Raw genomic sequence first — 15446 nt, 5'->3', positions numbered from 1 at the left:
TTAAAACTACGATGATATATTAAATCGATTTATTTTTCATTTTCACTTTAAAAAAACTAGCATTTTAAAAAGAATTCTTTTAGATAAACAATATTTATTGATCAAGATAATATTGTACAAATATTTTGAATTATTTTAATATTTTGAATTATTCAAATAAAAGTTATATCTACAATATATTGTAGCATTTGATTAAATACATTTTATACTATTTTTTAAAAAAATATTGTTCAATAATTTGAAGGAATTAACCAGTTCAATTAATATTTATAAAACTTTATCGAATTGAAAAATATTTAATTTTGGGAGAATAGTATACAATATTATAAAATTATTATATGAAAAAATATTAGAGTTGTAATGAAAGACACTTAAAAATAGTTTAAATAACAATATAATTACAATTTTTCCTTCAAATCCTTGAAAAAATCATGAACATCAATAATAAGTCTTACAATATATAATTTATTTTTATGTTACATGATTGATACTCGGTCGCGTAAAAACTAATATAGATTGTTTGTAAGTGATAATGTGAATACCATATATAAATTATTACAATTTATTTATTATATAATTTTAATTTTTGAATAATTATAAATACATGTTATTTAAGTAATGAATTGTCTCATTAGATATTAATAATGATTATACATGTACATAAATCAGATATTTAGCATATAAATAATTGAAACCAGATATTTAGCATATAAATAATTGAAACCAGATATTTAGCATATAAATAATTGAAACCATCATAATTTCATAAGAAATGTAACATACGATAATTCAGATGCTAACATAGACACATATAACTTAATCTTATTTTGTTAAGAGTGGTGTAAAAAAACTAACATTTTTCCAAACATACATACGTTAAATTTTAAAAACTAACATTTTTCATTAAAATCAACTTTTATATTAACAGTAGTGTAAATTTTATATTATGATTGCAAGTAATTATGAATTCAGTTATTCATTTTTTATCTTTTTAAATTGAGTAAGTTAATTATAAGTTAGTAGAGAAATCAGTAATAATATAGACCAGATATATAGTTTATTTAAATAAAATTCAAAACTTTTGGTCAACACTGTATTTACCATATATGTTAATTTTTAACTTTTTTTTGTAAACATACCAACGACATTCTACATATTAAGTTTATTTGTTTCATTTTAAACGTACACTGACTATCATATTTATATTTATTCATTAAATACAATTATACAACACAAACAAGAATATATAAATTTTTATTCATGAGCTATATTGGAAACGTTGTTTAAAGTAATGTCTTGTATGAAAATGATACACAAATAAATACGTTAGACATTATACAACATTTACAAATAAGAATATAACTAAAAATATTATAATTGCATTCATAAAAAAAATCTAGAAAATAACCCTAAAAGGACAAAAGAAGAAGGAGAAAGAAAAAAAGTGGAGAAATTATTTTAATATAAAATGTAAGTTAAGTGTTAGGTAGAGACTCAAAGATTCTTAAATTTTTAAAGAGTCTTTAAAAAATTTCCTCGAGCTCAAATTTTTGCTATCACTTTCTATTTTTAAACTAAGACCATCTAAAAAGCTTATTGGAGATGCGCTTAATTAATTTATGATTGGTTTCTTCAATGCATGTTAACTGTTCGATGAAAGGGTCTTTAAGGCATGTGGGTCACAAGCATACACTAAACACGGATTTCAACGAGTATACAATATACACTAAACAATCATTAGAAATATTTTACAACTCCAATCAAATATTCAAAATAATAAAAAAAAAAATTAAAAGTGTTGTTCATTAAATATGAAGGCAAAAACAATTCTATTTATCAAATAAAACTCCTTTAAGAATTACCTTTTCAGCAACAGGTTCTGGTTAATGTGAGAGCTATCTGCAACAGCTAACTAATGTGACAGTTAACTGCACGTGATTAATGACCCATTTGTTTATTGAGCAAAAGCCTAAAGCTACCTACCTCCCCCAAAACAGAAAGCACAATGGTAAGTAAAATGTGTGGCTATGATTGGCAAAGATTCAAAACACATGTTTTCTCTTTTTTTATTTCCCGTCCCGTAAAGAGAGCGAGTGAGATACCGCTAAGCTCGGAAATGTGCAACTGTATATTATAACCTCTTAAAAGAGACTCAGAAAATGAGTAATAATTGAGAGTGATTACTATGGACGACAAAGAGACACTTTTGGAGAGCAAGAACCAGAGGAGCAATGGTGGCTTCAAGACCATGGCATTCATCATTGGTAAAAAAACATTTACTTTTATAATGTTGTGATTGTTGTGTTAGTGTACCATGTTTATTGTCTAATGTTCACTTCTTTTTTCTTATTGCAGCAAATGCATCACTTGAAAAGGCAGCAACATCAGGGCTGAATGCAAACATGATACTGTACTTGGAGAATGAGTATCATATAGACTTGGTCACTGGGGTAAATATTATCAATTTATGGACTGCAGCTTGCAGTTTCTTGCCTGTTCTTGGTGCATTTCTTGCTGATTCAGCTGTTGGTCGATACTCGATGATCGCATTTGGATCCATTGTTGGCCTTCTGGTATTTTTTCTGTAACTGAACTTTACTTGAAAAAAATTAGATTTTGTAAGCTTAAAATTCTTATTGGATGAAGACCACCTTAATATATTGAGAAACTTGATTGCTAAGTAGTTTTTAATTATTGAATAAACTGATCATATATTTGCTAGCATTGTGAACAAGCATACGATTAAATTTATTTTTTAGGGAACGGTTCTTCTATGGCTAACAACCATGATCCCACAAGCAAGGCCTCCTGTTTGCAGTAATTCCACTGCAGAATGCTATTCCTCCACAACACCACAACTTATCTTTTTATGCTTCACTCTCGGGCTCACATCGCTTGGCGCTGGGGGCATCCGGTCAGCTTCCATGGCCTTTGGCGCAGATCAATTTGTCAGAAGACATAACAAGGAAGAAAGCTTATCTGCCTTAGACAGTTACTTTGGCTGGTATTTTGCCGCTTCTTCTCTTGCAACTGTCATTTCTTTAACTTTAATTGCCTATATTCAAGAACACTTGGGCTGGGCAGTTGGTTTTGGACTTCCTGTGATGTTCATGTTGTTGGGAGCTATCTTATTCTTTTCGGCTTCTTCACAATATGTCAGAGGAAATGATAAATCGAGCTTGATCACTGGCTTTTTTCAAGTGATTGTAGCATCTTACAGAAACAGACATTTCTCAACAGCCTATAATACAAATTACGTATACCATCACAAGAAAGAATCAGCACTTCTTGTCCCAAGCGACAAATTGAGGTATTTTTTCGTATCTTATAACTGCATTTTTACAACCTGCACGGAACTTTCTGCATAAAAAAGATTTTAAGCACCTAAATTATTAACAATGTCTATTAAGGTTCAACTGCAATGTAGTCATGTAGAGGTGTACATCAGGGGTAGACAGACTTTTAAGCACCTAAATTATTCTAATTTGTGATTATTACGCCAAACAATGTGTAGTTACGTACTAATAATTAACCTTTCATGTCGGTATTTAGGTTTCTCAATAAAGCATGTATTGTGGTAGACCCTGAAAAATCTTTGACTGCCAATGGAGATGTTTTGGACTCATGGAGTCTTTGTACAGTAGATCAAGTGGAAGAGTTTAAAGCTGTTCTAAAGGTGATACCATTGTGGTCAACAGGAGTGTTACTGTCTGTGACTGGAAGTCAAGGTAGTATATATTTAGTCCAAACAATGGCCATGGATCGACACATTACTTCAAGCTTCGAAATCCCAGGAGCATCTCTACCCGTGTTTGTTGTCGTTTCTGCCATATCATCGATTGTTCTTTATGACCGTGTAATCGTTCCACTGACATCAAGAATAATGAGAAGACCTTTTCATCTCACTTCCAAACTGAAAATGGGGATTGGAATACTGTTCTCCATCTCAACTATGTCTGTCTTTGCATTCATAGAAAATATCCGAAGAGGAAAAGCACTTGATCAACGTGTTACAGACAGTTCGGAATCTGTCACAAACATGTCTGCATTGTGGCTTATACTTCCATTCTGTTTGGGAGGCATTGCAGATGCTATAAACTCCGTAGGGCAATGTGAGTTCTATTATTCGGAGTTTCCTAAAAGTATGTCAAGCATAGCCTCAACTCTACGCGAATTATCAAATTCTGCTGGAGGCTTGGTAGCAACTTCTATCTTGAATATTATCGATCGGATCACGACACAAAAAGGGAAGCCAAGTTGGATATCAAGCAACATAAATCAAGGTCATTACGATTACTATTATTTAGTGATCGCTTGCATTTGTGCTGTCAACATGCTATATTATCTTCTTTGTAGTTGGGCTTATGGTCCTTGTGAACTGGTAGCCATGAATGTTTCCCCGGAAGAAGATGAAATTGGTGAAGAATGAAAGCTAGTATGAAATGTACAAAATGTTGTTCAAATTTCATAGATATATGTACTCGTTTTTCCTACTCAAACTAAATTAGTTACCGGGGCTCCTTTTATCGAGAGCTGTTCACGAGGCAAACCGAGTCGAGTTTTGATCGAACCGAGTCGTGTTTTTTTTGCTGACAAATCGAGCCGAGCCAAGTTTTCTTAACAAACTAGAAAACCGTGTTCGAGCTCGTTAACGAACGAGCCGAACACGAGTTTTTATCGAACAAAATCGAGCTGAGTCGAACCGAGCCGAACACGGGCGGGACACGAGTTTTCTCCATCAAAAAGAGCCGAGCCGAGCTTAAGTGAAAAATTCTGGTAAAAACACCGGTTGACTGTTAAAATAACAAACCAAATACTTTTATTTTTTAAAAATTTTGTCATATCACTAAAATATATAGATTTTAACACCGTATGGTTGGATCATTCATAAATATTTTAAAAAATTGAAATATTAATACGAGACTAAACACTAGTTACAAGTACTGTTCAAATCATTAGTTGATTGTCAAAATAACAAACAAAATAAATTTATTTTTTTCTAAATTATTTGTCATATCACTAAAATATGTAGATCTTAACATCCATACGGTTGGATCATAAGAATCCAAACATTAATACGAGACTAAACACTAGTTACAAGTACATGTCAAAACATCGGTTGACTATTAAAATAACAAACAAAATACTTTTATTTTTTTCTAATTTTTTTGTCATATCACTAAAATATATAGATCTTAACATCTACGGTTGGTCATTCATAAATATTTTTAAAAAAATTAAAACATTAATATGAGACTAAACACTAGTTACAAGTACTGTTCAAACCATTCACTGGTTGTCAAAATAACAAACAAAATAAATTTATTTTTTTCTAGTTTTTTTCATATCACTAAAATATATAAATCTTAACATCCGTACGGTTGGATGATTTATAAATATTTTTTAAAAGATCGAAACATTAAAACGAGACTAAACAATGATTACAAGTACATGTCAAAACAGCGGTTGACTATTAAAATAACAAACCAAGTATATTTATTTTTTCTAAATTTTTTGCCATATTACTAAAATATATAGATCTTAACATCCATACGATTGAATCATTCATAAATATTTTTTAAAAAAATTGAAACTTTAATATGAGACTAAACACTAGTTACAAGTACTGTTCAAACCATTGGTCGATTGTCAAAATAACAAACAAAATAAATTTATCTTTTCTAAATTTTTTGTCATATCACTATAATATGTATATCTTGACATCTGTACGATTGGATCATTCATAAATATTTTTAAAAAAATCGAAAAACCAATCTGGGAATAAATATTAGTTATAAGTAGTAGTTAAATCACTTGTTAATTATTAAAATATTAAATTAAAAAATTTATTTTAATATCTGATTTTTTTTCAAATTACTAAAATATATATTTTGACATTTAAATGGTTCAATAATTGAAAAATATTTATAAAAAATCTGAATAAAATTTATAATAATCAAATATATAAAAATTAAATATATATATTTTTTAATTTTTTTTGAGCCAAATCGAGGCTAGCCGAGCTCGAGCTGAACATGTCAAAAACTCGGCTCGAACTCGTTTTCTTAATGAACACATTTTTGTGTTCGAGTTCTAACTCGAGCGCTTAACGTACCGAGGCGAATCGAGCCCTTAACGAATCGCGCTCGAGCTTGTTCGTGAATTCGTGAACCCCTCTAATTTTATCAAAATTTAGTGAAATATAACTGATCATGACACGTGATTGCATATAGTGACACTGCTACCCTATGGGCCATTTCTGTTCTTAATAGCTTTTCGATCCTGACATTCGAATTAAATGATTTTTAGGGACCATCCCTAAAATTTATTTAATGATTTTCCTTTTTTTAAAAAAAATTATTTAGATTCAGATTTGATGGTTAACTAGTTGACAAGAGGAATTGATTAGTGGGCCAGAAAGAATACAGGAAATTTGATTAGACTTTGATACTTTGATACTCCCTCTGTCCCTCCCATTTGTTTACACTTTCCTTTTTTGGATGTCCCTTCCAATTGTTTACATTTCAAAACTTTCCAAAAATAGTAAGGTTTTTATAATTTTTAAAATAACTACATCCACTACTTCTCTCCACTATACCCACTTTATACATATAATATTAATCGGTCCCACTACTTTACTCACTTTTTTAAATTTCCTCCACTATTTTATCATTTTTCTTAAACTCCGCGCCCCACCCAAATGTAAACATTTGGGAGGGACGGAGGGAGTACATTGATGTTCACGTGACAAAACATTTGACATTATTTCCAATTCGAAAGACATTTTATTTCTAATTTTCTCTTCTTTCAAACTCGAAAAGGAGGGAAATATTTGTTCATATTTTTAATTTTTCTCGCATTCTCCATTTTTTCTTTGTCATTCCTTGCTCATTGCTTTTTAAGTAAAGGATCATATTTATATTTTGAAACTCTATATAGAAGTTTGTTTCGGTTTCGAATCCCTCGAAAAAACGATTTCCTGACAATTGTTTTCCAAAAATTTCATAGATGCAGCTAATCAGGACGGGTCCTGAAACGAATTTTTTTTGTGCCCGATAGTAATGAATAGAAAGAATGATAAGAAATAAGATATTGATAGTGTTTAATATCAGTACAAGTAAGTGCGAAAAATATTTTAGTTTTTAAGTGATCTTTTAAAATAAAAATTAAAAATGTGTCTCTAAAATTTATTTATGTCTAAATTTTTATTTATTTTTCTTTTTTTTTTCCTTCACGATATAATCAAAATATGCCCGCGAAAATTTAATTTTTTCGGTGTCCCACCCATTTGTTAACATAAATAGATTGATTTCAGGTACTTCTGCTAACCATTTTGAGTTTTCCATACTAGGCTGCTTATCATTGTGTATTGTAGATTAATGACAGTTACCGGACAGACACAAGTACAAAATACAATTATGGATGGGGCTTGAGTTCATTGTTAGTGAGAGCACCCCCAGCGGGGGGTCATTTTGCTCCCCGGGCCACGCGAAATGGATTTGGCCAGTTCCATTTTCATTTTTTGCCATTGGACAACATGCTGCTGAAGTGGGCAGTCCCACTATGGTGGGCAGTCCCACTTTTTATTGTTTTAATATTTTATTAATTCTTTAGTTTATGTGCAGGTTCCAGGTTGCAGTATCTTTTCAGTGGGCAGTATCCTTTCAGTGCAATGTTCAATTATAACGTTCAATTGTAGCGTTCAATTTTATGATGATCAAATTTATAACGTTAACATTTAATTCTATAAATACCCATTTCTCATATTCAATCATTCACATTCTTCACTTCCTAAAAAATTTTAATGTTTGAGCATATCTTGCAGTTTCATAATAATCGTTAATTTTTTTTAATTGTAATGTTTGAATTTAATGTTTTCTCGTGTGACGTTTTTTATTTAATGTTTTTCAATAATATGGTGCATTTTGGTTTCAAAAAAAAATAATATGGTGCAATTTAATTACGTGATTTTTTATTTTATTTTTTTTTAAAATTTTAATCACTGTAATTTTAATCTTAATTTAAAATTTAAAAACAAAATTATTTTATTAGCAAATTAAATTAATAACTTTAATTAAAGTTATCATATTCTTACGTAAATTAAATTCAATACAATGAATATAATAGTACCTGCACAATGTAAAATGGTTACATGAGAAAGCGTGAAATGGGTCACCCATTGGAGCAACCAGGCCAGTTTTCCATCCTTTCCCACTCTCACTTACGTGGAAGGTGGGTGGGGTCTAAAAAAGTAAAAAAATGACCCTTGCATTGTGGATGCTCTGAAGTGACTGTCACCGGATAGGATTTCAGTGGTTAGTGTTTAGCCTTTTGCAAAGAGACAACAATATCTTAGGGTAGTACCGGCAGCGTTTAGATCAGGAACTATAAATTAATCAGACTAATTTAAAATTATAAATTTTCCACACCTATTGACTGTGCATTAACGCCTAATAAAAACCCAATTATACGTGACTCTCACTACCCTAAATCGCTAATGCAGTGATGGTGTATTCAAACGTTCCAGACTACGAAAATAAGATTAGGGTTTTGAGAGTCGACCCCCGAAACTAGTGTTCTAGCCACCACTTCTCCATTCTTCAATCTTCATCCATCAATCGATCAAGTCCCTTTCGCTCTCCCATCTTCTTTTTATTTATCTATCATTTTTTTAATAAAACAAGATCTAATTCTTTTCGGGTGAGATCTTGTCGAGTAACTTATTATCAAGGTTGTTAGTCGTGCCCATTTTTTTGGGATGTTAGTGTTTTATGTTATGATGTTAGTTTGTCTTTTGTTGCTGGTTTCAGACGCTCTGAAAAGGATTTATATGATATTTTCTGAGATCCGTAAGGTTTGTATCAGATCTGAGACGGTGGTGGATATCGCAAAAGCTCACATTTTACAACAAAAAAGTGTTCGTATTTTAGGGATTTTTGTTGCTCTAATATCAATTGATATAATTGATAGTTCAGAACATTGGGCTATAGATGATTCTTATGTGAAGGTCAATTGTGTTACTACTAATTTCAGAATTGATGTAGGTTGGATTACTCGAGATGTCATTGTAATACTTTTTAGATTAAAGAATTTAAATATTCAATGCGTTAAACAATCTGAAAATAAAACAGCTATTTGGTTAGCTCGATTTTTATTTCACAATCAGGTTGTAGTTGACAGTTCGGGGGTTTGTCCCGGCTGGGGTTCAATGTTTTAATGAATTCTTCATTTTGTTCATAAAAAAAACAACCCAATTATACAATCCCTCCCTTACATTATGATTAAATGTAATTAATTGTTCTCACTAATGTGAGACCGAAACCATGTACAAACATCGACTGGCTCATCCATAGACCTATCATGTAGGACAAGATGTTTTAAACACTCACAATTTTATTATCATAACAGTAATGACATCCATCGTTAAATATAAATAAATGGACCAACACAGGATAACTGATAATGAATACGAATATGGTATTCACAATTATCAAATTCAGATACGAATAATATTTGATTTATTTCGAATACGAATAGTATCGGTTTTTTTCGAATACGAACGAGGATATTTCGCACGGATATTGGGATTTTTGGATTTTTTGGATTTTTTATGGCCCAACTGTATTGACGATGATTTTAGAATAATTTTTTTACGATTAAACTCAATTTTTTTATATATGTATAAAGTATTTATACAATTATATAAAATTTGTATAAATTTATTATTTAATGCATATGCATATACTATAAACTAATAAAATAAATCTTAAATTATGTATAATAATATATTTATAAAATTTAAATATCATATATGTATTTAATTTCAGATTTAAATATCCCGGATTCGGCTATATATAGTATTCATTTTTCTCGAAAATGAATGCGAATTTTTCCAGACGAATATTCAATTTTTTGAATTTTTTTAATAGCCGAACTCTATAATTTAGTTTAAATGTATTTTTTTCCTAGTGTCGGGGGAATTTGTAAGCCGGGTTAGACTAGTCACGTGTAACTTCAACAAGCAAGTAATGAAATATAACCTTTATTTTTGGGAATTTATCAAAAATACCAAAAAGTAGATATTTATTTGTAAAAATACCCCCCTTCTTAGTTATTGCAAAATTACCGTTGTTTTAAAAAGTTGAGCATTTAATTTGCAACTGTACCTTGCAATAACCCAGCCCACTTGTTATTCCTAATGAACTAACAATGAGATTTACAGAAGGGGGGTTGAATGTAAATCTCAAAACTTTTTCAAGTTTTGAGCAGTTTCAAAGGCTATGTGTTTAAGATAAACAAGTGTATGAATTGCTTTAAGCTAATACAGACAGATATATATTCAAACACTAATGTAAAGAACACAACAGACCTTAAAAACTTTTCTGGTGGATTGTTGTTCCACCAGAGATGGTATTTCAAAAAATCTGTGATTCAAGAAGTTGATCACAGCTGCATCCTAGTACAAACTAGATAATTTTTCTCTCAAGATTTTTCTAAATAGTTCTGGAAAAATTCATATCTAATTACTAGCTGCTACTTGGTTTATATATTACCAAGTTTACAAGTGAAGACAAAGATAAAAAGTACAATAATAAAATAAGTTCTCCACTTGTTTCTTCTCCATTTTACTCCAGTGTATTGTTGACTATTGCCTCTTTATACTAGAGTAGAACAGCTGCTTTTTCTGATGTTCCTGAAATAGGCTACCACATCTCAGTTGTCTCTGTCAACCCATGTGCCTCTGTTTGTAGGTACAACTACCACTTGTCAACTGCTATCTAACAGAACATCCGTTGAAGCCTTCATCCGTTGATGGCTTCATCCGTTGATGTGTTAGCAGTTGAAGCTCTATCCGTTGATGCACTCATCCGTTGAAGGATGTTATCCGTTGAAGCTTTAGAGACATCCGTTCAAGCTTTGTTTCTCATCCGTTGAAGGTCTTTAAGTTATCCGTTGACACCATTTTCATTTATACAAAATTACAAGGCATGAAATATTTACAATTGGCCTTCCTATCTGCATATCCTCTAGTAGTCAACATGACTTATAATTTCCCTCAACATTTAAGAATTATATCTCAAATTCAGAGACTGAAATGTGCTACAACACTAGACTTATTTCTAAGTAAAGTTACACCATCAACGGATAGCCAAAATGGTCTTATCCGTTGAGGCTACAAACACTAGTTTTCTACTTAAGTGTTTTGTTAAACATATCATCAAACTAATGCACATATATTCCTAACAATCTCCCCCTATTTATGTCTATAAGAATTGTAGACATAAATTCAAGGTTAACTTGATGATAACAAAACACTTAACAAATATATGAACTGAAACTAAGTAGAAATTTAAAAGTGCTGCAAAAGTGTATGTACTAGAAGGTAATTGAAGATTTACAGTATTTCCAAGGGTGCTCCTCTAGCCTGAGCAAATCATCTTTTTCTTCTTTGTTCCCTGGTTTTCTTTCCTAGCCCCTTGTCATTTTCCTCAATTTGGAGTTGGAGTTGTCTGAAGAATTCAGCTTCATCTTCATCACTGATATCCAACTTAGATTGCATTTCTTTGAGAGTTTCATTGCTGGCAATCTTGAGTTGGTCTTCAAGTCTGAAAAATCTTCTGACTCCTTTATCATCTCTGAATTCCATCAACCAATGAGGTGATTTGTGAATTGTAGTTCCTCTTTCTTGAATGAGTAAGGTTCTGGGCAAAACATTGGGCTCCCTCCAAGTTTTCCTTATGTTGGCAATCTTGTTGAGAATTTCAGTCTTGGCAGTCCTGGTAAAGCCAGAATCCTTTTGTATGGCTGAAAAGACTCTGATCAAGGTAGAGTAGCCTTCATTCAGAATCCTGTAGAGAGGCCATGTTCTTTCCCGAGCTCCTTTGTATCTGAACACCAATCTCTCTGGTAGCTGTCTGTAGGCAGCAATTCCCCTTACATCCTCCAGCTCATCCAGATAGAGTTCAATGTCTGAAATTTCTTTTATGTCACAGATGTGAATATAATCATTGTTAGGAATATATGTGCATTAGTTTGATGATATGTTTAACAAAACACTTAAGTAGAAATTTAGTGTCTGTAGCCTCAACGGATAAGACCACTTTGGCTATCCGTTGATGGTGTAGCTTTACTTAGAAATAAGTCTAGTATTGTAGCATATTTCAGTCTCTGTATTTAAAATTGTAATTCTTAGAAGTTGAGAGAAACTATGAGTCATGTTGACTACTAGATGATATGCAGATAGGAAGGCCAATTGTAAATATTTCATGCCTTGTAATTTTGTATAAATGAAGTGGTATCAACGGATGACTTAAAAGACCTTCAACGGATGAGAAGCTAAGCTTCAACGGATGTCTCTAAAGCTTCAACGGATAACATCCTTCAACGGATGAGAGCATCAACGGATGAAAGCTTCAACGGATAACATCCTTCAACGGATGAGAGCATCAACGGATGAAAGCTTCAACGGATAACATCCTTCAACGGATGAAGTCATCAACGGATGAAAGCTTCAACGGATGTTCTGCTAATCAGCCGTTGATAAGTGGTAGTTGTACCTACAAGCAGAGGCACGTGGGTTGACAGAGAAAACTGAGATGTGGTAGCCGAATTTCAGGATCAACAGAAAAAGCAGCCGTTCTTCTTTTGTACAAAGTTGCAATAGTCAACAAAGTACTTGAGTGAACAGGAAAAGAAGCAAGTGAAGAACTTATTTTACTATTGTAATTTTATATTGTTTTTCACTTGTACACTTGGTAATATATATGAACCAAGAAGAAGCTAGTAATTAGAGAGATTTTTCCAGAGCTGTTAAGAAATATCTTGAGAGAAAATTCATCTAGTTTGTACTAGGATGCAGCTGTGATCAACATTGTTGAACACAGATTTTCTAATATACCATCTCTGGTGGAACAACAAATCCACCAGAAAAGTTTTTAAGGTCTGTTGTGTTCTTTACATTTGTGCTTGAATATATATCTGTCTGTATTAGCTTAAAGCAATTCACACACTTGTTCTTCTTGAACACACAACTTTATAAACTGCTCAAAACTTGAAAAAGTTTTGAGATTTACATTCAACCCCCCTTCTGTAAATCTCATTGTTAGTCTTCTAGGAATAACAATTGGTATCAGAGCAGGCTCTTGACACACAAAGAGTTTAAAGATCTTGGAATCTAACAAAGATGAGTAAGAAGGATATTGGAGTAAAGATCCCAGTTCTTGACAAAGACAGTTATCACCACTGGAAGGTGAAAATGCACCTTCATCTACTCTCCCAAGATGAAGGTTATGTAAACTGCATTGAGAATGGTCCTCACATTCCCCACAAAGTAGCCACAGTTGCTACGGCCACAATTGCTGTTGGTCAATCCATTCCAAAACCCAGAGCAGAATGGACAATGGAAGACACAGAAGAAGTCCACAAGGATAAGAAGGCTATGAACATTTTGTTTAATGGTCTTGACAAGGATATGTTTGATAATGTGATAAATTGTTCAACTGCCAAAGAGGTTTGGGACACAGTTCAGCTGCTGTGTGAAGGTACAGAACAAGTAAGAGAGAACAAAATGCAGCTTCTCATTCAACAGTATGAGCACTTTCATTTTGAAGAAAATGAATCTTTAAATGACACATTCAATAGATTCCAAAAACTGTTGAATGGACTGAAGCTGTATGGTAGAGTGTACCAGGTGAAGGATTCAAATCTTAAATTTTTGAGATCCTTACCAAAGGAATGGAAACCCATGACTGTTTCCTTAAGAAACTCTCAAGATTATAAGGACTTTACTCTTGAAAGATTATATGGAATCTTGAAGACTTATGAACTAGAGTTGGAACAGGATGAGGTATTGGAGAGGGGGAGAAAGAAAGGAGGTTCAGTTGCATTGGTAGCTGAAAATGAGAAAGAATGCAGAAAAGAAACTGTGAGATCTACATCAAGCTCCAAAGATGGTGTAAGAAATCCAGAATCAGACAAGGGTAAAGGGCAAGTTGCTGAAAATGAAGACAACTCCAGTCAAGATGACTCTGATGGTATTGATGAGCATCTTGCATTTCTGTCCAGGAGATTTGCAAAGATGAAGTTCAGGAAAAACACTAGAGCCACTAAACCCCATAAGAACATGGTGGACAAATCCAAGTTCAAGTGTTTTAATTGTGGTATGAGTGGACACTTTGCAAGTGAGTGCAGAAAGCCAACCTCTGAAAAGAAGAAATTTGAACAAGTAGATTACAAAAAGAAATATTTTGATCTGCTCAAACAGAAGGAAAGGGCTTTCATTACTCAAGAAAGAGACTGGGCAGCTGATGGAGAAGAAGAGGATGAAGACATGGAATATGTTAACTTGGCTCTCATGGCTGATTCTGAGGAGAATGAAGTTAGTTCATCAAGCAACCAGGTAATTACTACTGATATAACACAGCTTACTAAAGAAGAGTGCAATGATGCTTTTAATGACATGTCTACTGAACTGTATCATTTGCGTGTATCTCTTAAATCTCTTGCTAAAGAAAATAGTAGGATTAAAGAGAACAATCTGTTTTTAAGTAATAGAAATGCTGTGTTAGAAGATAAGTTAATTGACCTAGAAAAGACTAAGCTGCATTGTGTATCTGTTGAAAATGAACTAGCTGAATCTATTAAGAAAGTAGAAATACTTTCCAATCAATTAGAGAAAGAGCAAGAGGTGATTAAAGCCTGGAAAACATCTAGGGATGTAAGTGCTCAAATTGCCAAAGTCCAAGGAATTGAATCATTCTGTGAAACTGCCTGGGATAAAAATAAAAAGAAACTGGAATTAATTGATGGACTGTCAACGGATGTGGAATCAACGGATGATGAAAGTTATCCGTTGAAGGAAGAAAAGGAACATCCGTTGAAGGTTCCTCAATTAAAACAGGCAGATGTTTCTAAAAGAGAAAATCTAAAGAAACTCAACAAAAAGTTTGGTTCAACTTCAAAGAACTTTGTCAAAGAAGGAGCAAGCACATCCAAAGATGTCAGAAAGGTGAATGTAGGGCACATGACCTTAGAACAGTTAAACAATAGGCTCAAGATGGTTGAGGATAAAAAGGAATCCAAAAGGAAATCCAACAGAAATGGGAAGGTAGGAGTTAACAAACATAACAATTACACACCTGACAAGTATGCTCCTAGAAAAAGCTGTGTGCATTGTAGTAGTGTTAATCATCTATCTGCTAACTGTAAATCTATTAAGAAATCTCCCATAACTGTACCCTCTTCCATGCCTAACATGTCTGTATCACCTCTACATGCTCTGCCTGTTATGTCTCAACAAAATCCTTATGCACATTTTGCAAACATGCCATATTTTAACAATTCTTATCTTGCTGCATTCAGTATGCCTCAATTTCCATACAATATGCCAATGTGGAATAACATGTATGCACAATCCATGCCTAATAATACTATAAATGTGCTGGATA

General features: G+C 32.5%; 1 protein-coding gene across 1 annotated transcript; it reads left to right on the top strand.

The window, feature by feature from the left end:
- Positions 1 to 2058: 2058 nt before the first annotated feature.
- LOC141670764 (protein NRT1/ PTR FAMILY 1.2-like) lies at positions 2059 to 4512 on the top strand. The gene is made up of 4 exons (XM_074476753.1): positions 2059 to 2264; positions 2356 to 2573; positions 2760 to 3310; positions 3553 to 4512. Exons 1-4 carry the CDS (start codon positions 2186 to 2188, stop codon positions 4427 to 4429), a joined length of 1725 nt encoding a protein of 574 aa, XP_074332854.1. The 5' UTR covers positions 2059 to 2185; the 3' UTR covers positions 4430 to 4512.
- Positions 4513 to 15446: the final 10934 nt, after the last annotated feature.

This window comes from Apium graveolens, chromosome 7, assembly GCF_009905375.1.
Source record: "Apium graveolens cultivar Ventura chromosome 7, ASM990537v1, whole genome shotgun sequence".
NCBI lineage: Eukaryota > Viridiplantae > Streptophyta > Magnoliopsida > Apiales > Apiaceae > Apium > Apium graveolens.
This window is presented reverse-complemented; position numbering and strand designations above follow the sequence as displayed.

Excerpts from the sequence above, each read along its gene's own strand:
- LOC141670764 (XM_074476753.1), top strand. The coding sequence starts at position 2,186 with ATGGACGACAAAGAGACACTTTTGGAGAGCAAGAACCAGAGGAGCAAT. Across the intron at positions 2,265-2,355 it reads GACCATGGCATTCATCATTG|CAAATGCATCACTTGAAAAG; the intron begins GTAAAAAAACAT and ends TTCTTATTGCAG. Across the intron at positions 3,311-3,552 it reads GTCCCAAGCGACAAATTGAG|GTTTCTCAATAAAGCATGTA; the intron begins GTATTTTTTCGT and ends GTCGGTATTTAG.